Source organism: Perca flavescens, chromosome 11, assembly GCF_004354835.1.
Source record: "Perca flavescens isolate YP-PL-M2 chromosome 11, PFLA_1.0, whole genome shotgun sequence".
Taxonomy (NCBI): domain Eukaryota; kingdom Metazoa; phylum Chordata; class Actinopteri; order Perciformes; family Percidae; genus Perca; species Perca flavescens.
The window spans coordinates 16,411,686-16,437,184 of NC_041341.1; the positions used below are offsets into that span (position 1 = coordinate 16,411,686).

Consider the following 25,499-nt stretch of genomic DNA (forward strand, 5'->3'; position numbering starts at 1 on the left):
TGTGTAATAAAACAGACAATTTCTCTGGTTATACGGTGGAGTACTCTTTTAAGATTGGCTAATTCCCTCAGCACGATCACGATGGTTGTTGTCACTGCCAACTCCAACATCAACAGTGACTAGGACGTGATCCCTTACTGGTTTCCCACCTACCAACACTGTCAAAGGTGTTTGTCATTACAGGTCATTACATTATATTGTTTATATAGGCCCAGTTTGTGACTTTGCAATCGGTTTGTGATGTTTTCAGAATGTTTAGATTTTCAATTCAATAAGGAAAATCTACCCCGCATTGCACTATACAGCAGTCGAACATAGGTATGGGCCGGTATGAGATTCTGACGATATGATAACCTTCAGAAAAAATATCTCTGTTTCACGGTATTGTAATTACAGCTTTAAAATGTAATCTTTTTCTAAATGTCTGGGTAAAAAACAAAAAATGTTTTTCGATTATTTTTAAACACTCTGCACACTTTTTAAAAAGGGGGACCAGAGGGTGTGTGCCAATTATAGGGGTATCACACTTCTCAGCCTCCCTGGTAAAGTCTACTCCAAGGTGCTGGAAAGGAGGGTTCGGCCGATAGTCGAACCTCGGGTTGAGGAGGAACAATGCGGATTCCGTCCTGGTCGTGGAACAACGGACCAGCTCTTCACTCTCGCAAGGATCCTGGAGGGAGCCTGGGAGTATGCCCAACCGGTCTACATGTGTTTTGTAGATTTGGAGAAGGCGTATGACCGGGTCCCCCGGGAGATACTGTGGGAGGTGCTGCGGGAGTATGGGGTGAGGGGGTCTCTACTCAGAGCCATCCAATCTCTGTATGACCAAAGTGAGAGCTGTGTCCGGGTTCTCGGTAGTAAGTCGGACTCGTTTCAGGTGAGGGTTGGCCTCCGCCAGGGCTGTGCTTTGTCACCAATCCTGTTTGTAATATTTATGGACAGGATATCGAGGCGTAGTCGGGGTGGGGAGGGGTTGCAGTTTGGTGGGCTGGGGATCTCATCGCTGCTCTTTGCAGATGATGTGGTCCTGATGGCATCATCGCCCTGCGACCTTCAGCACTCACTGGATCGGTTCGCAACCGAGTGTGAAGCGGTTGGGATGAGGATCAGCACCTCTAAATCTGAGGCCATGGTTCTCAGCAGGAAACCGATGGAATGCCTTCTCCAGGTAGGGAATGAGTCCTTACCCCAAGTGAAGGAGTTCAAGTACCTTGGGGTTGTGTTCGCGAGTGAGGGACAATGGAGCGGGAGATTGGTCGGAGAATCGGCGCAGCGGGTGCGGTATTGCATTCAATCTATCGCACCGCCAGACGAAAAAGAGAGCTGAGCCAGAAGGCAAAGCTCTCGATCTACCGGTCAGTTTTCGTTCCTACCCTCACCTATGGTCATGAAGGCTGGGTCATGACCGAAAGAACGAGATCCAGGGTACAAGCAGCGAAATGGGTTTCCTCAGGAGGGTGGCTGGCGTCTCCTTAGAGATAGGGTGAGAAGCTCAGTCATCCGTGAGGAGCTCGGAGAGAGCCGCTGCTCCTTTGCGTCGAAAGGAGCCAGTTGAGGTGGTTCGGGCATCTGGTAAGGATGCCCCCTGGGCGCCTCCCTAGGGAGGTGTTCCAGGCACGTCCAGCTGGGAGGAAGCCTCGGGGAAGACCCAGGACTAGGTGGAGGGATTATATCTCCAACCTGGCCTGGGAACGCCTCGATCCCCAGTCGGAGCTGGTTAATGTTGCTCGGGAAAGGGAAGTTTGGGGTCCCCTGCTGGAGCTGCTCCCCCCGCGACCCGACACCGGATAAGCGGACGAAGATGGATGGATGGATGGATGGACTCTGCACACTGGCAGGGAGACGGATTACTAAACTGCCGATTCTCTCCTTGACCACTGATAAAAAAACAGCTCATACCTTAGGAATGGTATGACGGAAAGATTCGATTCAAAATCGATTTTCAATTCAAAAACGATTCACAGTATGTAAATGGAGTTACTTTTCTCATGTGATTGCAGTAGACACAATTAAAAAAAATCTGATTTAATCTGTAGAGCTTGAATCGCGATTTGAATGTGAATTGATTTTTTTGCACACCCCTAGTCTAAATATATAAAAAGAGACACCTGTTTCTGATTCAGTTTCACACATTGCTATAATGGCATCAAGAAACCACGTAATACACTAACCATTAAAAAACATTTTTTAGGTTGCTTTGGAAACCGAGTTTCATTTGTTCTTTTTCTGAGATCAATTTCGGAATCAGTTGTAGGTGGAAAAACTTGCAGATCAACATTTTTATGTGAGTAACCTAGAACTGCATGCAAGCACACACAATATTCTAAAAAGACTTAACACATCAAAAAAGATCCCTTTCTTTTGAGATTTTTATGTGGGATCAGTGCTATGTGGCCTCAGTCTGTTAAACCAAACAACAGTTATAGTAGATCAACAACATAGTTCCACTTTACAAATTCACCTCATGGCTAATGACTTAAACAGAGCTGGGAAAAAATGAAATCCTTTCCCAAAACCACACACAGCTTGGGGTACAGACAAGCAAAGCAGACAAGAAAATCATGCACAAAGCCTACTGTATGTGGAATCCATGCATTCCAACACATACTGTATGCACATATATGCAGACACACATACAATCCATACCACAATCAATCCAAGTAAAAGTCACACCAATAGCTTTGAGCATACAGTGACCTTCATCCAGAGACCAAAAAAACATAAATATCCGAGGACAACCTCAATGAGAGACAACGATATGTGCGTTTGAAGAAACGGCAAGACTTGTGTCTGCGAGCAACAGTGAAATAGCTCACACGTAGAGACGCAAGTTCAGATTTTTCTAGACAGAAAAATACATGAGCAGCCTACCCACACAGAGACACACAAAAAAGATCATCCATACATCTAATGACTCACGTGGCTTAAGGTGGACCATCGGCATCCCACTATCCCATTGAGAAGCACTCCTCCTGGCTTTTCTCACCATGCTTTTCTCCCTGTGTGTTAGTGAGACCTGCGAAAGTCCTTCTTTATGCAGTGGAAAAACACTAGGGTCTCAAAGTGGCAACAATCTGGCTGACAGGACACCAACTTGAAAACTCAGCAGCTTTCAGTTTCCACTCCTTTGCAGCAGCTCGTCTGCTGGGGAGGTGCTGTTTGCTGCAATTTCTGCATTTGCTGAAGAATCTGTTACTGCTACGGAAAAATATCAGTGCAGCTGCCGAGATCTGGAAGTTGGAAAATGAAGTGGCTGCTTAAGCTGCGTAGTCACGCACTGTCACACACAGACACAAATTGTTATACACACAAAGACACAGAAACAACCCAGTGGGGAGCAAGGAAAGCCCACAGGAAACACTGTGTGTGAGGGTCTGGGCGTGATGCCCTGCAGAACTCTAGCCAGAGCTTCAGGCAGTAATGTATTCCACATACACACGTTATACGCTGGAAAGTTGCACACACACACACACACACACACACACACACACACACACACACACACACACACACACACACACACACACAGTCTCCCTGCCTCTTTTGGTCTTACCATCGCTGTCTCTCCAGGAGTTCCTGCGGCTGGCAGGGTTGAAAGGGAAAGGAGAACCCAGTCCAGAGACGTCGAGGTTCTGGATCAGATGACTGAGGCGGTTCACAATCCGGTACGACGCCTCACCACCCTCCCGCAGAAACTCATGCAGAGACATGAGAGCAGTCTGCTGGTCTCACACACACAAACAAACTCTCTCATCCAGAGAAACCCCTTGCTGAACCTGCAAAGCTCCGCTGCACACTCTAATAGACTCCAAATCACAGCCCCCAAATGCAGGCATGGGAAGGACCTTCTTTGTTGTAATGTGCCGGGTCACTCGTAATCAAGCCGTCATGCATCCGGTGAGATGTCTGCATTTGCTACATACAAAACAAGCCCGGTGTCCTCTGCAGAGCCACATTGAGGTTTTCGAGGAAACAGCAGTGCAGAATCAAAAAGAGCTGAGTCACAGTCTGCACAACCTCTGAAACAAACAGTGTTCACACTTGAGGTGAGAATGGGCCCAGCTCTCCTCTTCTCAGCTCTGCACAAACACACACACACACACACACACACACACACACACACACTCACACTCTGATGCACACGCATACCTCGTTGCAATTGCAACTATTGACGGCTCAGAGTAGCATAGGTTTCCAAGGAAGGACTTGAGGGGAGGAGGGTGGAGGGGAGCTGGATCAGAGGGCAGACGGTGAAGCACAAATCCCCTTCTGCTGCTCAGGCTAATTATATTCCTCCACTCCTTAACTAATCTGCCTTTTCTTTCCCTCTTTCGATGTCCCCAGATTCTTTCATGCATTCATTCCTGGTGAACTAGGAAAGCATGAAAATTTTAAATCGTCAACACTAAAACTTTGTGGTATGCATAGACAGCTTGGGGTGTTTCAGCAACTGAGGTGGAGGAGCAAACTGTTTCCAAACCTCTTTAGTTTAGTTTTTATTTTGCAAGATTATATTTATCCAGAATCCTCTGTAAGGCACGTTTCTAATGAAGCAAAAACAATAAAATCGGATTTAAGTGACAATAAGTAATACATGAATTTGTCATATTTACTGGAAAGTCTTCTTATATTTAGATGGGAAGTAGAGAATAAATTTGGAAGCAACACATATATCATTAAACATGGTTTTATAATAAAAACTACAGAGGTTAGAGACATCAAATGATGAAAAAAATCAACATCAAAATTGAATAAAAAAAGTCAATTAACTTTGATGGGAGAGTGGAGGAGGTTGCTGGCAGGCTTTTAAGTATATGTGTTTGTGTTGTGTGTGATGTTTGGTTGTGTTTGTGTGGTTAAAGCTGACAAGTAAGAGGCAGCTTGCAGTTTATAGGCTTAGAATAGAGTTGAAAGAGGAGCTGCACTCTCACACATACTGATGAGGCGACTGCAGGAGGACAAGACACACAACATTAGCCATCTACCCATAACCCTTCATCTCTCTGTCTCCACTGTTCCCCTGTTAATCAGGTCTGATCCCTCCTTTATGGCATCACCACCCATCTCCTGTGTCTTCATTGATAGCCCTTCATCATGTTTACTCCTACACTCACTTCACAATCACATGTACCTGCCTGTGTGGACACAAACATATAGGCCTACACATCTGCACAAAGCTCATACTGTCCTCTTCACCACAAGTTATGACCAAAGCTGAAAATCACAAAGAGCACCACAAATCATAAAACAACAAGACTGAGAGTCTACAGCTATGTTAGTGACGCCGACAGGCTGTACTTCGCCACAGCGATGGTTTGAGCTAAATTCTAACATCAGCATAATAACATTCTGACAATGTAAAATCTAACATGCTGATGTTAAGCAGGTATAATGTTCACTATGTTCCTAAGTCATCCTGAAGGGGAACATGCATGTCCAAATTTCACGGAAATCTGTCTGCAGTCCCGTGTATTCAGACCTATCTACACAGCACTGTGTCAGCGCTAAAGAAAGGTCTGGAAGCACCCATTATCATTCCGCTATAGGGGAAAAATGCTCTGGCTCGTTTGTATTACTTTACACAGGAGGCAAGCATAGACTGTCGGCTTCATTCAGCCCGCCTCAGCTCCATCCGCGCTCCACCTCTTTTCCCATTTTTGGATTAGCCGATGTCAGGCACTGCCAAGATGGCGACGGCTAGAGCCACACACTTAGGGCTTAATTTTGCCTCTTCAGAAACCTCTGGGTGATGTCACGGAGACTACGTCCATATTTGATACAGTCTATGATAGAGCCACCTCATTAGTGTGGCTAAAAACCTGACATTATTATTTCATTAGTATTGCCACTACACAAAACACATTGTTTCTATTATATATATATATACACACACACACACACACACACACACACACACACACACACATGATAAAAGTGCATTTAAACAATACATAAAAAAGAAGAAATATATACACTACTGGTCAAAAGTTTTAGAACACCCCAATTTTTCCAGGTTTTTATTGAAATTCATGCAGTTCAATGTCTTATTGTACTCTGAAATGAAAGAATAGAACAAATAAATGATTGAAGTTAAAAAAGAAATCATGGAATCAATTTATAAACCAAAATGTATTCTAAATATTTGACTCATCAAAGTAGCGCCCTTTGGCAGATATAACAGCTGAACACACTTGTGGCATTCTTTCTACAATGGAAATCAAATATTCTTCAGAAAGTTCTTCCCAACTCTGTTGCAGAAGTTCCCATAAATGTGTGGCATTTGTAGGTTGCTTTGCTTTCACTTTTCTGTCCAGTTCATCCCAAACCAGCTCAATGGGGTTTAAGTCTGGTGACTGTGCTGGCCACTCCATGTTTTTAAGCTTACCATCTTGTTCTTTTTTTCCTAAGGTAGTTCTGGCATAGCTTGGACTTGTGTTTTGGGTGATTATCTTGCTGTAGGATGAACCCCTGACCAACTAGGTGCATACCAGACGGTACTGCATGGCACTGCAAAATGCTGTGGTAGCCGTTTTGGTTCAGGGTGCCTTTCACTCTGTACAAATCACCGACCCTGGATCCAGCAAAACAGCCCCAGACCATCACGCTTCCTCCTCCATGTTTGACAGTTGATGTCACACACTGAGGAACCATCCTTTCGCCTACTCGACGGCGTACAAAAATCCTGCGTGATGAACCGAAGATTTAAAATTTTGATTCATCAGTCCATAACACCTTCTTCCAGTCTTCAGTAGTCCACTGGCAGTGTTTCTTGGCCCAGGCAAGCATATTTTTCTTATTCTGACGTCTTAGCAATGGCTTTCTTGCTGCAACTCAACCTATCAAACCTGCAGCTCCAAGTCTTCTCTTTACAGTTGAAACTGACCCTTGCTTATTACGACCACTATTAAGCTGTGCTTGAAGCTGTTGTCCTGTGTGCTGCCTATCACGCAAGCTGTTGACTCTCAGAAACTTGTCTTTTGATTCTGTTGTGGCTTTGGGTCTGCCAGACCTCTTCCTGTCAGAGTTTCCCCCAGTTTCTAAGTGCCTTTTGATGGTGAAGAATACTGTACTCACTGACACCTTGACTTTCTTCGCAATTTCTCTGTAGGAAAGACCAACATTCTTAAGTATTATGATGGTCTGTCTCTCTTCCATTGTTAATTGCCTTTTTCCCACCATTTTTATGGCAACACAGTACTTTCTGCAGTACAATACTGTTCAAATAATGCTCACGAGGGTACGGTACCACAGTGTGTTCCAACAATACTTTTATACAAACAGAGGGGGTTGTAAGTAGACAAGTTGGAACACCTGTGGGAACTGGTAGCACCAACTTTCAAAGCTTGATCAACCTCCATTGCTGCAGAACAGCTTTACATTGTTTACCCATTTCTTGTTCCCTGAAAAAGGCCTTTTTGTAAAATTCTGAAATGTACATTATTTTTCAGTTTTGTGTAATCTTAGTTTTTTTTTTTTAACCTCAGGCAGTTCACCACTTACCTTTGTACCATTTTAAGCTATTCATTGGACTTGAACGGCTAAAATTTCAATAAAAAACTAGAAGAATTGGGGTGTTCTAAAACCACCTAAGACCAGTAGTGTATATATATATATATATATATATATATATATATATATATATATATATACTGTGGGGGAAATAAGTATTTGACCCCTTGCTGATTTTGCAGGTTTGCCCACTTACAAAGAATGCAAAAATCTACAATTTTAATCATATGTACATTCTAACAGTGAAAGACAGAATCCCAAAGAAAATTCCAGAAAATCACATCATATGAATTTATTAAAATTGATAACCATCTGATGAGGAAAAACAAGTATTTGACCCCCTGGACAAACAGCATGTTAATATTTTGTAGAAAAGCCATTATTGGCCAGCACAGATGTCAAACGGTTTTTATAGTTGGTGACAAGGTTTGTGCACATTTCGGCAGGGATGTTGGCCCACCCTCCCTGCAGACAGCCTCCAAATCATTCAGGTTCCGAGGTTGTCGCCTGGCAACTCAATTTTAAGCTCCCTCCAAAGATTTTCAATCAGATTCAGGTCTGGAGACTGGCTAGGCCACTCCAGAACCTTGATGTGCTTCTTCTTCAGCCACTCTATTGTTGCTTTGGCGGTGTGCTTAGGGTCGTTGTCGTGCTGAAACACCCATCCTCGACCCATCTTCAGCTCTCTCACTGAGGGAAGGAGATGTCGGTCCAGAATTCCACGATACATGGCCCCGTCCATCCTCCCCTCAATACGATGGAGTTGTCCCGTCCCCTTTGCTGAAAAGCACCCCCAAAGCATGATGTTGCCACCACCATGCTTGACGGTGGGGATGGTGTTCTTTGGGTTGTACTCTGTGTTCTTTGCCCTCCAAACACGACGAGTGGAGTTGAGGCCAAAAAGTTCTATTTTGGTCTCATCTGACCACATCACCTTCTTCCAGGCCTCTTCTGAGTCGTCCAGGTGGTGAATGGCGAACTTCATGCGGGCCTGTACATGTTTCTTCTTGAGCAGGGGGACCTTGCGTGCGCTGCAGGATTTCAATCCATGACGGCGTAGTGTGTTACCAACCGTTTCTTTTGTAACTGTGGTCCCAGCTGCCTTCAGTTGATTCATCAGTTCCCCCTTGTGGTTTTGGGATGATTCCTCACCGTTCGCATGATCAGGGACACCCCACGAGGCAAGATCTTGTGTGGAGGCCCAGACCGAGGGAGGTTGGCGGTGGTGTGGTGCTTCTTCCATTTCCTGATAACTGCACCGACAGTTGATCTTTTCTCTCAAGTTGCTTTCCGATTCCCTTGTAGCCCATCCCAGCCTTGTGCAGATCAACAATCTTGTCCCTGATGTCCATAGAAAGCTCTTTGGTCTTGCCCATGGTGGTGATGTTGGATGCTGGTTGTTTGGGTGTTGACAGGTGTCTTTTATACAGGTAACGAGGTGAGGCAGGTGTATTTGATGTAGATAATTGGTTCGGATTGGGGCTGTGTCTTAAAGAAAGACTAACTGGCTTGTAGGAGCCAGAATACTTGCTGTTTGTCCAGGGGGTCAAATACTTGTTTTTCCTCATCAGATGGTTATCAATTTTAATAAATTCATATGATGTGATTTTCTGGAATTTTCTTTGGGATTCTGTCTTTCACTGTTAGAATGTACATATGATTACAATTGTAGATTTTTGCATTCTTTGTAAGTGGGCAAACCTGCAAAATCAGCAAGGGGTCAAATACTTATTTCCCCCACTGTATGTATATATATATATATATATATATATATATATATATATATATATATATATATATATATATATATATATATATATATATACAAACACATGATAAAAATAAAATAAATTGAGAATGCTTTATTATTGCAGGACTCTCCCTGGCTCTGGCTACTTGTGTCTTTTTGACCACAACCGACTAGCTGGAGACTAATAGTGAGTTGCTGGATCCATCTGGCTATACACCTGCTCTGACTTTAGGGATGAACAGCACAGCTCACTCAGGCAGGTTGGATGAACCCCTGACCTCAAGCTAAAAAGGAACCGGACACTCACATTATGGTAATAAAAAGGTCTTACATACATCTGATTTATAAGCAACCTTCCTTGTTGGGGTTTTCATCCAAACAATGCAACAGAGGAACATTTGATCAATAACAAATGACTGAGATCTAATAGCAACCATGAAGTCATGAGACAGCTGGGCTACCTGAAGCTCATACACTTTCAGAAACCTCAGCTCCTGCTTGGCTCAGCAGCAAATACAGCACTAGACAGTCTCTCAAACACAAGCAGAGAGGTGTAAATACATACTAGCCATTCTCAGCTCACAAAAAACAGCAACCATAACATAATACTGTATGTCACTAGTACGGCACGATAAATAAAACAGCCCTCCAAGCATCCCGGCTGGAGATGAACACATTCCTGCTGGAAAAACTCAGACCTGTTACTCACTGAACTGGATGTGTCCCATTAAATCAAGTGGAAGTAGGTCAAATGCCCAGTTAGAGAGTCGAGGAGACGCTGCCTGTGATAGGGGCTGCAAGTAACAATTATTTTCATTTCACTGATTAATTTAAAATCTGCTAAACTAAAAATCTACTCGGTCCACCACTTTGGTTCAGACTGAAATTTCTCAGCCAACTATTGGATTAATTGCCATGTCATTTTGCACAGATTTACATCGTTGCCAGAGGATAAAGCATACCGACATTGATGATCCCCTGACTTTTCTTGTAGCACCACCAGCAGGTAATTTTTTTCACTTATCCAGGAAAATATTTTAACATCTACTATATTGGCGCATCATTTTGTGCAAACATTCACGTTTCCCAGGCAATGTATTCTAATGACTTTGGTGATCATCGGACTTTTCCCTTAACACCACCATAAGGTTGACATTTGGGGGTATGAGTGAAATATCTCAACAACTAATGAATGGATTACCATAAAATGTCCATCCATAATCCCCTAAGAAAATTGTAATCACTTCGGTGACCCCTTAAAATTTCATCTAGCACCATCAACAGGTCAAAATCTTAATTTGTCATATACTACTACTATTGTTTATGACCAAAAACTTGCAAAAATGTCTCAACTGTACTTCATGTTTAGTGTTAATTAGCACCATGCTAACATGGTAAACTAAGATGGTGAACATGGTAAGTATTATCCTTGCTGTTCTGTCTGACCAACAGTCCAAAACCAGTAAAACGGTTATTCATTAATATTAAATGAAGAAATGCTCGTTTCCATTTCATGGATTATTTTTGTTTTATATGTGTATTTAACACAGATACATTGTGCTAAAAGGCTCTGCCCACTCACTACTGACTGACCACACTGATAGATGGATGGATTGGATCACTGCCACTAGCCATATTTAACAAAAAGAAGGAAAATACAGTCAGATGCAAATAGATCTTCCTGATTTTACATCACTTTGAGGATATTGCAGGTTCAGTCATGTTTATAGCACAGCACAGTCAGTCAGAAACCAGGAGCTAATTCAGAGATGAGATCTGTTTGCAACTTGTTCTCTGGGGAAAAGGAAAAGGGTTCTGTGTTTTTTTGCATTGTACAACATGGCACCTCCTTTTCAGCTCACGAGAAACGAGCAGTTCGCCAGATTAGACAATGCTAAATCCTTTTCATCCTCAGTTGACTTTGTTTCCCTGAATCTCTCTTTTCCTCACTCTCTCTTCCTCTCTGCTGTCTTCTGTGATCAGTGTTAGTCTCTTCTCTGAGCTGATTACTGCTCTCATCGTCCTGCCACAGCACATTCCAGTCACATTTCCTTTTAAACAGAGTGGTACCAACAGGGATCAAATTAATAGCCAAATGGCTAGTGAATGTTCAAATTTTACTAGCCACTCAATAGCTTATCATTGTTTTTTTGGCTGGTAAGTAAAGCAAATCTACCAGCCACTTGCATATTTTACCAGCATTGGGCTAGTTGATTGTGCTAATTTTAAACCCTGGCTACAAATGATTGCAATTTCTGCAAATGTTTAGTATTATGTTAGGCACGTAATGCCTGTACATGGAAAAAGAAAAATAGGACAATTTTTCACAAATGTATCTTATTTTGTTTTTATCATGTCTGGAGTAGAGTGGTGCAGCTCATAATTCTCCTTTAGACCTGTAGATTGTTCAGTTTTATTTTTCTGCTTCTGCATAGCCATGCCTTTCTCCTCAATCAAGTCCACCCACTCACTGCTGCCATACTGCCACCATTTCTGGTGCTAGGGAGGAGAAGAAGGCAACTAGAGCCCACTGGGCTGTATTTATGATTACAGCAGGAGCCTCACCATCATAGAAGATTAAATGCTAAAAAATGCAAGCTAAAGTAAAACGGACAGTGTGTTTAAAGTATAACAATAAATAATACATATATTAGACAGTATTACCCTTTACTCTGCATACATACACAGTTGCAACAAATACATCTAAAATGAATTATGATCTGAAAACTACAATATGATATGACACTAAATGAGCAGCTGTGGCATCACTAAATGCAACCAGCATCACTGATCTCCAATGAAACAAGATCAACACAACAAGTGTGTGTGTGTGTGTGTGTGTGTGTGTGTGTGTGTGTGTGTGTGTGTGTGTGTGTGTGTGCATTCATGCTTGTAAGAGTGGCTGTGTGCTGGCAGTGAATGGATTAGAGGAGATCTCTATAAATGGATCAAAAGAGAAGATTAGCACCCATCAGAAATATCATCAGAAATATCATTCAATCACTTATCTTAGTGGCACTAGTTTGCTAAAGGAGAAAAATCTGTCCTTCAATTTGTGGCGATAATTCACGACGCTGCAGGAGCAACGTCAGGACATGACATCTACAGTTTGGAAAACGGTTCTCATGTCAACTAAAACAACTAAAATAGCTTTCATTTCCATGACTGCGTAATTACTTTTCACTGCAGTCAGAAATGAAGGGCCTAAAATGTTTCCCTGCAGCCGTTTGACTGCTCAGAGCAAATATGAAAGGCCATGGACTTACAAGATGGAGAAAACACAATAGCACAGCGCTGACAGCAAATCTAAGAGGTGATATGACTACCTGAAGTGGCATGTCCAACTTAAGTAATCAGTACAGGGTAACAGTAGGGATATGATGATATATATTATTCACCGTCTCCCATTTCTGCCCTCAACACATCTCCCGATCAAACAATACTGTAACTGATTAGGGTGGAGTACTGAGGAAATAGGCCAGCAGGGTACAGTATCACAACACAAATCAGCCTGTCTGTAGCCTGTATTTTTACAAATTTTACACACATCTGTGTATAGATTACATATAAGATTTAATGCTATTTAACATTATAAATATAAAATTATACTAGTCAAGTCAAGTCAATTTATTTAGAGGGCACATTTAAAACCAACCTAGGCTGAACAAAGTGCTGTACAAAGTTATATTATGTTATAAAAAAAGGAAGACAATAAAAATATATACTATAGGAAGCTTGGTCTGTGATAACTGGGCTGTCTGATTGTGTTACTAATAATGTAAACTAGTGTCACAACAACACCATGCACAACCTTTTCTCCTACTAAATCAAATAATATGACTCAATATCAAATTTACCATTGCAAGCATAAACTCTATTCAGGTCTTGTGACAAAAACACAGCTTACTGGCCAAATGCCTCCCTAGATCGAGGCAGACACAGCATGAACAGCAGCACATCAAACATGGTGTGCTTTCCTGCACAAATAAAGATTTTTAGCTCATTCACATGAGGATCGTGCATTTTCCTTCATCAACCCTTGTTTCACCTTTATTTGGTCTAAATAATTAACCAAACAAATGATACAATAGTGTATACAGGTTAGTATTTACCTACTTCTATGTTTCAGACAAACATGCATTCATTCTCTGCAATCAAGGATATAGTTATATGATGTAGTTGGTGTTAAGTGTGTTGTTGTCACCCACCTATGCCTTGAGTGACTGTCCTCAGTCTCTCCAGCAGCTCCCCCAGGGCCATTTCCTCTGTATTCATCCACAGAATCATCCTCCAAAGGGACAGTGGAAGACCAGCTGCCCAGCCAACAGACACTTCTGCGGGAAAAAGAGACAGCTTGCCTGCTTTTTGCTGAGCGGTGCTTTGGAGAGCGGATGATGGTGAAGATGACAGGGGAGGGGAACTGTTGTGGTGGCAATTCCAGCCGAGCAGAAGGGATGAGAGGGAGGCAGCAGGGTAAACTAGCCCAGGATGTGACTGCCTGGCTGCTGTCTTGTATGACACACGGATGCTGAAGAGAAGAGATCTGAGAGAGAGGGGGTGTGTGCAGCTTGGAGGTGCTGGGATGCTTGTAAGAAATGGATGCTTTCGAGGAGGCTACAGAGACGGATGAGGAAATGATGCTGATGCTACGACTGTGACAGCGCCAGCTGCAGTAACGAGTCCTCCGCAGAGGGATACAGAGCGCAGGATGCCGACGATGGAGATGGGGAAGAGGTGGAGCAGGAGGCAGCCTCATTCGCACATGCATTCTTCAGCCTCAGCACGCATGATGGTGCAAACCTGTGCAGACCTTGCAGACAGGGAGGGGGAGGGGAAGTGAAGGTCAGTGTTGCAGTTTTACACAAACAACTGATTTAATAGTGACACCCAGTGTGGAGGCAAGGCATGACAGCTGCTGTGTCATGGAACATTGTCATCTGTAGAAATACAGTACTACTGGTCATGCACCATTGATTATGCTGCATTGCCACCATGTGACCACATTTGGTTATGACAAAAATGGTTGGGTTATTTTGCATGAGGGCAAGAGTTGCACTAGACTGCAATAATTTTTTTTTATAAACAAATGAGGGTTTATGCTCCTTTTGGTATCACTGTTTATATAGCTACAAGGTTTAGATTAAGATTTCTAAAACACACACGTTTACACAGACCAGAAAATTCTGGCAGGTAATATGAACAGAAGAAGATATTCCACAGAGTTGAACGCATCTACAATTGCTTGATGTCACGTTTTGGGCTTTTGCAGAATTGTCTTGATAAAAAAAAAAAAAGATGATAATGAGAGAATCAGCGCCCAATGGAGCTGAACTATACTACACACAATTAACCGTCTCATTTTCATGGGAAATGTTTCTATTGGAGAAACGTCCGTATTAAACTGCCCCCTGAAAATCTCCATTTTATTGGGACAAATCTGTGAGATTTCCCACAAAAACAAACAAACAAACAAAAAACAACAGAATCTGTCTCCAGCGTTGAAAGTGGCCAACCCTGCCTACTGTGACATCTTCCGCGAAAAAGCGCCTAGTTTAAGGAGAACACCGATTTTACACATTTACAAAGTCTGTTTGCAGGTATTGTGGAAAACAAAAGCTGTATACAAACTTTTTACTGGGAATCTGAAAAATGTCCTCAAGTCAACGTCAGTTGGGGCCTTGGGTGAGAAGACTATAAGTTTGAAAATAAAAAATATCTGGGGGTGCGAAGTTAGAAAGAAGTGAGCTTACCAGACCTCTGTAGCCTGCTCCATATCTCTGCTTGATGATAGCTACTCAAGGCTACATTAGCCGCTACTAGCATAACACACCTGAATCTCCGAAGCAAACTGTCGGCGGTCAAGTTGCATTGTGGGTAATGCAGGAGCAATTTTGTCAAGGAAGTCAAATGCATGGATAAAAAGACGATTCTGCTGCATCGAGTTTTCTAAAAACTACTGAAAATTCTGGCTACTGAAATACTGGCCCGCTGTAGGGTTTCTGGTAAGGACTTGAACCAGAGATGTCTGACTTTGAGATCCAGGAAGATTTATTTGACTTGAACATGAAGTTAAAGGTCCCATGGCATGAAACGTTCACTTTATGAGGTTTTTTAACATTAATATGAGTTCACCCAGCCTGTCTATGGTCCCCCAGTGGCTAGAAATGACGATAGGTGTAAACTGAGCCCTGGGTATCCTGCTCTGCCTTTGAGAAAATGAAAGCTCAGATGGGCCGATCTGGAATCTTCTCCTTATGAGGTCATAAGGAGCAAGGTTACCTCCCCTTTCTCTGCTTTGCCCACCCAGAGAATTTGGCCCACCCATGAGAGAGAGACACCTCCACCTTGCCCCCTCCCTCTCTCCTCCTCAATAGCTACAGACACAGAAATGGCACATCCTAAGGAAAGCTCATTGTGGGACTGGCTCTAGTGGCTGTAATTCTGCACCAAGGCTGAATTTTGGGAAAGAGACTTCAGATACAGTATTAGGGGACCACTAAGGTTTATATAAAAGCATCCAAAGAGCACCATGTCATGGGACCTTTAACTATGAAGCGTTACATGTAAACTTTTAATGTGGTTCTGAAATATAAGCAAAATAATATATAATGCACTTTAATAAGCATTACTATGAATATTATTTACCAAACTAAATGTTATCCACCAGCATATAACAAGAAACAATACCAAGAATTACATTCATTTCTCAGTAATAATTAACATAAATGTAACATATTGCTCAGTAACACAAACTAAGAATAAGCCACATCTATTACAGCACACGTATCCATGACGGTGCAAACAGTGTAATACACCTTTAATAGCTGAGCACGTGGCTCCACATTGCTAGTCTGTTTACTGGTGATTGCACGTTACTAGCAAATTGCCCTAACACAACCTGAAAATCAACACGTGGCTGCACAAATAATATTAATATGCACATCTATTAGCTATGCAATAAGAAACACAGCAACAGCAATATTATCAAGGCGATAATATATCAGTCTCCAAATGAACGTGAATGTCGTAACACGGACAAAACTTATCCACATCGTAGCAGAACACGTATTGAAATATGAATAAACGTAGTTTTAACATTTACACAGATAACGAAGCAGTAACACCCATGGCAGTTTAGCAAGCTACAGAATAGTTTAAACTTACGTTCTGGGCTACACACATCACTTCAACAAGTCCGAAAACGGGAAAGAAAAGATAAAGAAAAGTCCGTTTTACAGCCGCTGCGGTCTGCCCTTCTCCCACCTGAGCGCAAGTGATTGACAGGAGATCAAAGCGATGACTCTCGTCACTGATTGGTCGATCATCTCAGGAGAGAGAGCAAGGCCTTTTTTTTTTTTTTTTACAAATTTGGTATTATTTTTTTTCACTCTGGAGTGCAATGCTAGGCTATACAATCTGAACTACTGTTTATGGGCAGGTAGGCTACTGTATGACTGATAAACGGGAATTAAGGACTGGGGAATAGTGAACCACAAAAGTAAGAAACTATCTGAGGACTTCTGTTGGACAGGCAGGGAATGACAGGGTCTGAAATGACGAGAAGTTATTAGGCATGGATAAACAAAATACAAAAATGACATGACATTAATAATATACAACAATAACACAGAGGACAAGTGTTTTCACTCTTTCTTTATTTCAAGCAAAATGACAATACAGTGCTTTGCCCTCATTTTGCTACATACTGGCAAAAAAGTCAATAAGTGAACTTTTAAAATCTTTATAAAAAAAAAAAAGAGTAAATTCTCAAAACCTGTTTAGTAATACAAACAGTGCTGCACTGAAGGTATGATATGATGCGTGCTGCTCAGAGCACAGAAGTCGACATTTCAGACCTTTGCCAAGCTCAGGAGTGACCTGCTGTTCTGCTGATGGACTTAGAAAAAGCAGTTTGACATTCTGATCAGCAGTAGAAGGCTGGTGCGATAAACCCATTTGAGACAGAGGCTACAGACAGTCCGTTCCTAGTCAAATTATTTGGTCACTTTTTTTCCCCCTCACCCACTACATTCTTCTTAGAAAAATAACTTGTGAGGAAGAGTGAACACCTATAAACCTCAGTCGACAGACAATAGACCTTGTTTTAGGGGAAAACTGATCTGTTGTAGAACAAAGTGCAGTGTGTAGACCTATTGGTAAATCTCTAATGAATCATATAATGTATATGTTGCTCTAATTTTGGTTACAAACTTGAACACACATTCTAACAGATTTAAAATATAGTATTCTCTCTTGGATACAAAAGTAGCAAAAGAAATATTCACAATGGACAACACAAAAATGACAAGTAGTAAGAAAAACCGAGCTGTGGAGGACTTAGATAACAAACCATGTTTGAAGAATGACTCCAAAGAATTCCCCATTACATTATTAAAGTAAAATAGACCTTATAGCATTATTGTGGTAGAATTGGTATGTGACATGTAGAATATGTCTGGATACAGTATGGCAACAGCACAGTGAGGTGGGACACTACATAACAAGCACCAAGGCCCTTCATTTAATCTTCTGAGGTCAGGATGTTGAGCCCCCAAGTCCAAACACTTGTGGAGGCTTGCGGGCTTTGAGTGAAAAATGAAAGAGAAAAATCCAGACCTTCAACCAAATTGATAAATCATCTGTGCCCCAGTAAAAAAAATAATGAACACCTGTTATTAAATCTATACATGTTGGCAGATGGTGATGTGTATGAAAATAAACTGTATAAACATACAAAAAAGCTTCTGAATCTGACATTCAAGACTTCCCCAGTCAGTTACTTGCTGTGCAACCAGACAGATATGCTTTGGACAAAGAGGACTTCGGATGTTGGAAATGCAGAAAAGAGGTTCATCCATAATGAGCTTCAATCTTCAGCTGGAGAACATGATGGCCAAATCAGTTCAACATTCTATTGATTTGATTGTGACATCGCCGATTCAAGTCTCCCCCCCACTTACAACAGACTAATATAACACTCCTTCTCACTACAATATATATCAAAAGTTTAAGTTACATCCATACATCAACAGTGACCGCCATCAATAATTTTAGAATACAGAAAAACTCATGGATAAATGCAAGACAGAGAAAAAAAACCTTATAATGCAACATATGACATTAGCATTCTTATATTAACTTTTGCATAACACAGAGCATGGCAGCAAACACACAAGCACAATGCAACAGTGAGGAGTAGCAAGTCAATTAGGACATCCATAAATTAAGACTCCATGTGTCTCGGGCTGCTGCTGCTGCTTCTGCTGTTACCCTTCATGGCCACATGGAGGCAGGAGTGGGTACAGTATGCTTATTGTTGGAATGAATGAAAAGGTGTTGAGATATGGTTCATGATGAATGATGTCTGGGACGAAGAAAGGATAAGGAAGAACTGAGACAAGAGCAGATCAGCATGCAGCAGAGATCTGACATGCTACACTGGCAGATAAGAAAAACAAAAGTTGACACAATCGTGAGAGTAAAAGAAAAGGAAGAGGAATAATAGACACACTGTACCAGACATCTATGCCCTCTGAACCTCCCTGTCCACCTACAAACATGTTTAAACTGACCTAGAAATATAATTCACTAAGTATCAGTATCTATGAATTAAGGCAGGGTGGCTAGAATACTGCACATCCCTCTTCAGATTTCCTCCGTTTCTCTCCTTCAGCTGATGGGTGTTTGTTTGTTTGTTTGTTTGTTTGTTTGTTTGTTTGTTTGTTTGTTTGTTTGTTTGTTTGTTTGTTTGTTTGTTTGTTTGTTTGTTTGTGTGTGTAAGGCTTCGTAATACACCACTTCTGCCTTTTTTTCTTTTTCTTTTTTATTACACCTTTCTCCTTTGGCTCCTAGCCTGCTGCTGTGTGGCTACCTGTAAGGCAAAGGTGTGTCACATATAAACAGTAACAGGCAAATTCATGCATACACTCGCGCACATGCACGCACACGCACACCTAAAGGGCTGAGCTCGACAGCTGCCCCTTACTTGGCCAGACCACATACTGTACATAAATGTTTTCAACGAAGAAGCAAAAAAAGTACAAGAAAGTGGAGGAACAGGCAAGAAAGTGACTGGAAATGAGGACAAGGAATACAAAAAGGCCTGACTGTTGACATGTTGAAACAGGACAGTTCCATAGTGCATTAAACAACTTCCCACATGGTTCCCCTTTTGTTCTTAGACTTTTTCAAGTAAGAGTTTGGGTAGGAACTTTGATGAGACTGAGACTGGGAGGACACTGAATCAAAAAGATGTTACCAAAGTATGAAGATGAGGCGTCAGGGCTGTAATATCTATCTAAAGGATTGTTCACTCAGGTGTAGCCCAGAAAATGCACATGGTGAACTCAGCATGGGGGTTGATGTGTATGAACATGTTTGTTCATATTTTGCTCTATAAATCCTTCACCCTTGAGACGCAGAATCTTGGTCGCACATCTTGGGATGTACTTTTTGTTTCAGCCCACGAGATCCACACACACAATAGTTTCAGACTCTGCGTTTGTCTTCACACGGAGGTCTCCGGCCCTGGAGCGTAGTAGGCAAATCCTGCCCCTGAGAGACGGAGCACGTAGGGGCTGAGAGAGCACAAGTCTGCCCCTCCACCTTCTGCCAAGCGGACCAGTAGTTTCTGGGGAAAGGGATCAGACCTGCGGAGCGACAGCATCTCCGCAGCGCAGAGGTGGAGTTGAGAGGAGTCCGTGCTTGTGTCTTTGAGGGATCGACGAGAGGATAGCGGAGTCAACTTAGCCACACCATCCCACGACAGCTTCTCATGATCCTACAGAGAGATGGAGGACACATCAGCACAAGAAAATCCAAAACACAGACAGAAGTTGAAAAGGAAATCAAAAGAATTGCACCATGCAGATCAAATCAAGGGACAGATGTCGAGACAGCTTGATGCATAAGATCAAACAGCAGGGTTATGTTCAAAAGGTTTAATAAGTTTGTTTTATATATCCAAATGTTTAGTTTTAATGACTAATTACACCCAGTTATGGACCTTTAGATCAAACTTACAGAACAAACAGGACAACAAGTCCATTAAGTGTGGATACTGGACATAATGTACTGATCACTGATGGGAAACCTTCTGAAAATTCCCATTATGATTAATAGTACACTTGCTATTCCATCTTCCAACACCAGATGTCATCAGTATTCCTGATAAAAGATGACAATTTTCAGATACAAGCTGCCTGGGCAACCTGGAATTTTTCCAGATCAGTCCATGTCATCAATCTTGGATTAGTTAACCTACTAGTGAACCTGCCTAATAAAATATGACCTCAGTTAATAAGTAAATGTGTGTATGAAGCTCTCAAACCTAACAGTCATCTCAACTAAACCTCCTCTGACCCAGAACCTTTAGTTTGAGCTCCTCTAGCTTACTTTCCCATCTCTCTTAAGCTACAGTCCAGGACCAAAAAAGGAGTTACAACACGCCTACTACTTGTTGGAGCCCACATGACAAGTGTCAATGGATTTTAAGTAGCCTGGGTCTAACAAAGAGAGGATAAAATGTCTCATTTGGCTGCTACCCAGATAAAGTTAATTCCTATCCCACATGCAGTGAGAAGCACAGCATGCTTTGCAACCAGCACTGCAGAGTCAATTGGAGATTGTGATTCGTAAAAGTAGGTTTGACGCAAGGAAATTTCTTGTGTAGATGCAGTTATATAGCCCCCCCCGCAGCCAGAGTCATAGCACGACAGCATGCCGCATGCAGTGCAGAGCAGCAGGAAACATCATGGCAGCGGCATTAAGAACCAGACTCCCCACAGTCAGCGCCCTCTGTATGCTGTTACCATGGTGACCCTAGCCCACCTAGCGGGGTGTACTCTAGGGTTTGCTGAGAAGGGTGATGTGGCTGTGTGACATCATGGAGTCATAGGTCCTAGCAGCTTTTTCTGAACTGTCTCCCTCACAGGTCCTATCAGGGTGGAGTGGGTTCCTCTCATTGCTACCCCCTCCACCAGCAGTGCCAGGAGCCACACAGCCATCCAGGGCCCCCGCTGTCCTTACCTTCTGTGGATGACGTTAAAGGAAAGGCTGAGACAATTTAACCTTTTCACACCTTGTGTGTTGTGTCCAGATATACCCAGTTGCCTAGGCGAACTATGTGTTTGATTTTGTTTGTGGAAAACTTCCACCCATCCATGCAGCTACAGAATAGGATCTGATCATCACGGACACATTTCAGAGTTAAGTCTGTACACTGTCATGGATCTTTGAAAATGTGGTTGCTAACCCCACTTTTGGGATTGCAAACTTTTTCTGTAAATCAAATTCAGGCTATCTAAAAGCTAATACATGGTCTGGAATGGTTTAGTGTTGACAATAACAACTTTTAAAGCTTATTTTCTCAACTAAGCAAATCTTCAGATTGAAGAGAGGGGGTTGGGGATTTTTGTTTTAAAAATGAAACAATAATTTAGCAAAACAGTTTATGATAATTTTTGGTTGACTGGCTTAATAATTAATTAATCAACTATTCCTTCCAACTCCCCATTAAAAAAGAAACATCAAATTTTGTTTTACATAGAACAAATTCTGCAAATCCAACAGTGTTTTCTGTTTCTGACAAACAATCTTAGAAAAACTGTGGTCCCACATACCAAAAGCAGTATAAAACGGAACACAAAACACATGAAATATATAATGGAAAAGTTGACTTCAAAAATGGCAGGAAACATGTTTAGAAGAAGAAAATTCTAACCTGGCTTACAAACCAAACACTGTGTCTCTATTGTCATTAATAGCGCCATAGTAGTTAGTTTCACATTAAGCGAGGTGTTGAGACAGTGATAAGTGGTGTACACTGAGACATGCCACCATGCATTCAGAGATGAGGGCTTAAAAGAGAGAGTCACCTCCTGTTCCTGCTCCTCTCTCGTCTCTCTGGGCCAATCAGAAACTCATTCTGCTGGAGGACTGAGAAAGCATGAAGATGGTGGATGGCTCCACAGTAAGGCACGGGCGATTGGACTGCAGTTACCCCGAAAGAGTGAGCGAGTGCAGAGTGCAGAGTCACAGGAGCAGTGGAGGGAAACAACAGAGGAGAGGAGAGAGGAGACGGTAATGAAAAAGGAGGATAAGGCAGGTGAATGAAAGGAAAAGGGAGAAAGGAACGATGGAGGATGGTGTGAATTACGGTAGTCCATCAGGTTGCAGTGAGAGGGGAGAAAAGAGAAGAAAGAGCACAGCAGGGAGAAATCTGTCAGACCTTTCATTCATTTTTCCATTGAAGCTTGCTTCATGGGAAGGTGAGGCTAAGCCAGAGGGAACAGATAGTCATTCTAAATCACGCAGTTGCTCAAAGCTATTAGGGATCCTAATGGTCTTTCTGGATGATTAACGAGTGGAATAGATTTGCAGCTTGCTCATATGGTTTCTTACAGTCAAAATATTAGGCATCAGCTAGCATAGGAGAGGGTTCTACTTACTATACCAGGTTTAATTTTCATAAAAAGAGGAAAGCAATAATTGGTTAATGGTTTTAGCAAAGCAGAAGTCACTACATGACAAACATCTAACACCTAACCTGGAAACAGAACAATTTAAAGCTTCTGTTTCACTGCGGAGCTGGTGGCAATATCTTACCTGTGCACGTTCGGTGGCTGTAGGACACATGGTCCTGCAGAGGACCTTCTTGATGACATCTGGCAGCAAGCTGACCGTTATGAGCAGGATGATGCTGAGCCAGGCCGGACCACTAGACAGCATCTGCATGAACACGTAGTACATCCTCTGGTAGTTCAGGAAGGGCCTGAGCAGCAACATGAAACAGAAAAGGGGATCAGAAATGTCCTAAAAAAACGTAAACGTTATACAAGGTTGAAAAAACAAAGCTTATTATACCAAATGATGCCTCCCCAGAGAAGAGAGAAAATAACATAGAAAAGAAGTGACCCCCAGATGACAAAGTGATTGATCCAGGTCCAGTGGTGTGTGTCCAAGGCAAGCTGAAACAAACAAGAGTATATACAAAGTAAACACACCAGTCAATTAAGTCAATGACTTTGCCTTTAGGGTTCACTGTTGTGCAAACCGAGCGGCCAGTGTAGTAGCTCATTTAGGTAACATGCTAATTAACATGTATGCCACAAGCTTGTCTACTACAACGAGGCACACATTCAGTGGTAATGAACTCATTTAAATGGAGGACTTATGCAATACAATAGACATGAATGTCCCCCCACACACACACACACACACACACCCCATTTCATTTTCAAAGACATATGCTCACACACCTTGAGCGTAACGGTGAACACCAGCACAGTAAAGACGAGAGTCCCGAAGGTCCAGTTCCCAAACATCTGCGAGGTAAGAGAGGAAGAAGAGGGTTGCCAGCCACATCAATCACACACCCCAGGGGGGGTTGTGGAGAGAGAGAGAGAGAGAGAGAGAGAGAGAGAGAGAGAGAGAGAGAGAGAAAGATAGAGAAGATAGAGAGATCAAGACAAAGAAAGCATGGAATTGATTTAATAACCACAGCTGGTTGTTGGTACCAGTGCACCTATCTTTGATAGAATTCCCAATCATTAATCTTTTCCTTTATGAATGAGAAATTATAAAAAAATAATAGTGAGAATTTTCATTTTAAACCAGTTTTATTTTTTTGTTGTTGTCACCAGTACACAAAGAGTACGGGATGAAAACAGTCAAGTCAACTGGAGCCCTGGATGCTGGAGCAATAACATTAAAAACCCACCAACCCCAAGAACTGCTACCACAAATACATGGACATACAAATACACACACAGATGCACAAACATGTCACACAGAAAAACAAACAGATGTTGGATCTTACTCTATAGCACATACTAGCATTACTCTATTTACTACCACAACGAAACACAAGGATAATGTGGGGGAGCATCTAAGGTTTCTACTGTGTCAGTGGAGTTGTTAAGATCAGGTACTGTGTGGGATTCAGGGCTTTACAGAGATTATGGGAATAAGGAGGACTAGAAAACTACACATTCAAATGAAAGTGCATGGATGATGTGAAGTGAGCAGGGATGAAACTGGATGAAACGGTCAAACTGAAAGCTTAAACGGTACGACAGGAACTAAAAAAGCATGAAAGACAGAGAGAGCTGACAGGGAGGGAGACAGGCTTACCATCTGTGTGTTGGTGGTCATAAGCTGAGGAAGACGAAGAAGAAGAAGAACAAGAACAAGAATAAGAAAAAAAGAAGAGCAAAATAAAGAGAGAGAGGAAGCAGAGAGAAGGAGGGGGAAGAAAAGAGAAAGGAATCAGGACAAAGGGTAAAATGAATTTCAGGATGTTTCAACTTAAAAAACAGGACCAAAGGCAATTGAAAACAGTTGACATGATTAACAATACAGAGAAAGATGCTACTGCGTTGTTGATATGAATGGAGATCCAATGTTGCTGACCTAATAGGGGGGCCTGGGACAGAAATCTTACTGTTACAGATCCATAATAAACACATATATGACCACAAAGTCATCCTGTAACACTTAACTCGTCTTTCATGAGAATCCAATGGAGATGGATGAGTGTTTGTAAAGGAAGCACTAACTTTCTGTACATTATTCTCTTTTAATTTCCCTAAAGGACACCTCAGACACCCCATAAACTGCTCTATTTGTACTCGTTTCACTACAGATCTCACCTGGCCATTGCTGGTGAAGGTGGTGTTGTCAAACAGGAAGTAGGCACCAAAGAAGAAGATAACAGCATCAAACACACCCAGGCACGTCCAATACAGGAAGACAGGCCAGCGGAGGAGGGAGTTCTTCGCTATGTCCCTAAGAAAGACAGGCAGAAAAAAAGAATAGTTGAGTACAAGCACCAAACCATAAAAGTCACAAAAAAGGTACAAATAATATTTATTTCAGCAGAACTGCGCCGACCTGTACAAGGAGGGGTCCCTCTTGAGCGTCTCCATGGTGATGTGCTGCTCAACCAGGCTGTAGAGGAGGATGGGGAGCGAGGTGAAGCTGATGTTGTACAACGTCAAATAGGCGGTGTCGTACAGAGGCTGCAGAGGGACAAAGACGATACAGACGACATCAAACATCTTAAAATGTAAAGCTACGTTAATATATTCTTTTTTTTTGGCCACTTGGGGGCAGCAGAACAAGCTGACAATATTGAAATTATCATTTTATAAAGTTCTTATCATGAGCATGTTATGCATATGCATTAAATGCATATAATTGCCTAATTACTTTCATTTACAGTTTTGGTCCAAATCTAGTC

General features: G+C 42.1%; 2 protein-coding genes across 13 annotated transcripts in view; both read right to left on the bottom strand.

The window, feature by feature from the left end:
* The window catches only part of mcf2lb (mcf.2 cell line derived transforming sequence-like b), a 52,675-nt gene extending 36,162 nt beyond the window's left edge, over window positions 1-16,513 (bottom strand). For all 5 annotated transcript variants that reach the window (XM_028591798.1, XM_028591797.1, XM_028591796.1 and 2 more), the window contains exons 1-2: window positions 16,424-16,513; window positions 13,468-14,069 (exon numbers count right to left, since the gene is read on the bottom strand). In XM_028591798.1, the coding sequence (XP_028447599.1) occupies window positions 13,468-13,546 (79 nt within the window). In that variant the 5' untranslated portion in view covers window positions 13,547-14,069; window positions 16,424-16,513. The remainder of the gene's footprint in view (window positions 1-13,467; window positions 14,070-16,423) is intronic.
* A 2,499-nt stretch (window positions 16,514-19,012) lies between these two features.
* The window catches only part of LOC114564181 (probable phospholipid-transporting ATPase IH), a 30,872-nt gene continuing 24,385 nt past the window's right edge, over window positions 19,013-25,499 (bottom strand). For 3 of the 8 annotated variants that reach the window (XM_028591401.1, XM_028591400.1, XM_028591404.1), the window contains 7 exons: window positions 25,151-25,278; window positions 24,910-25,045; window positions 24,392-24,415; window positions 23,518-23,583; window positions 23,123-23,226; window positions 22,865-23,030; window positions 19,013-20,039 (listed from right to left, as the gene is read on the bottom strand). In XM_028591401.1, coding sequence (XP_028447202.1) covers window positions 19,767-20,039; window positions 22,865-23,030; window positions 23,123-23,226; window positions 23,518-23,583; window positions 24,392-24,415; window positions 24,910-25,045; window positions 25,151-25,278 — 897 coding nt within the window. In that variant the 3' untranslated portion in view covers window positions 19,013-19,766. Of the gene's footprint in view, window positions 20,040-21,069; window positions 21,290-22,134; window positions 22,250-22,864; window positions 23,031-23,122; window positions 23,227-23,517; window positions 23,584-24,391; window positions 24,416-24,909; window positions 25,046-25,150; window positions 25,279-25,499 lie in introns of those variants that run through there. The other 5 variants (XM_028591405.1, XM_028591403.1, XM_028591406.1 and 2 more) reach the window with 5 other exon arrangements.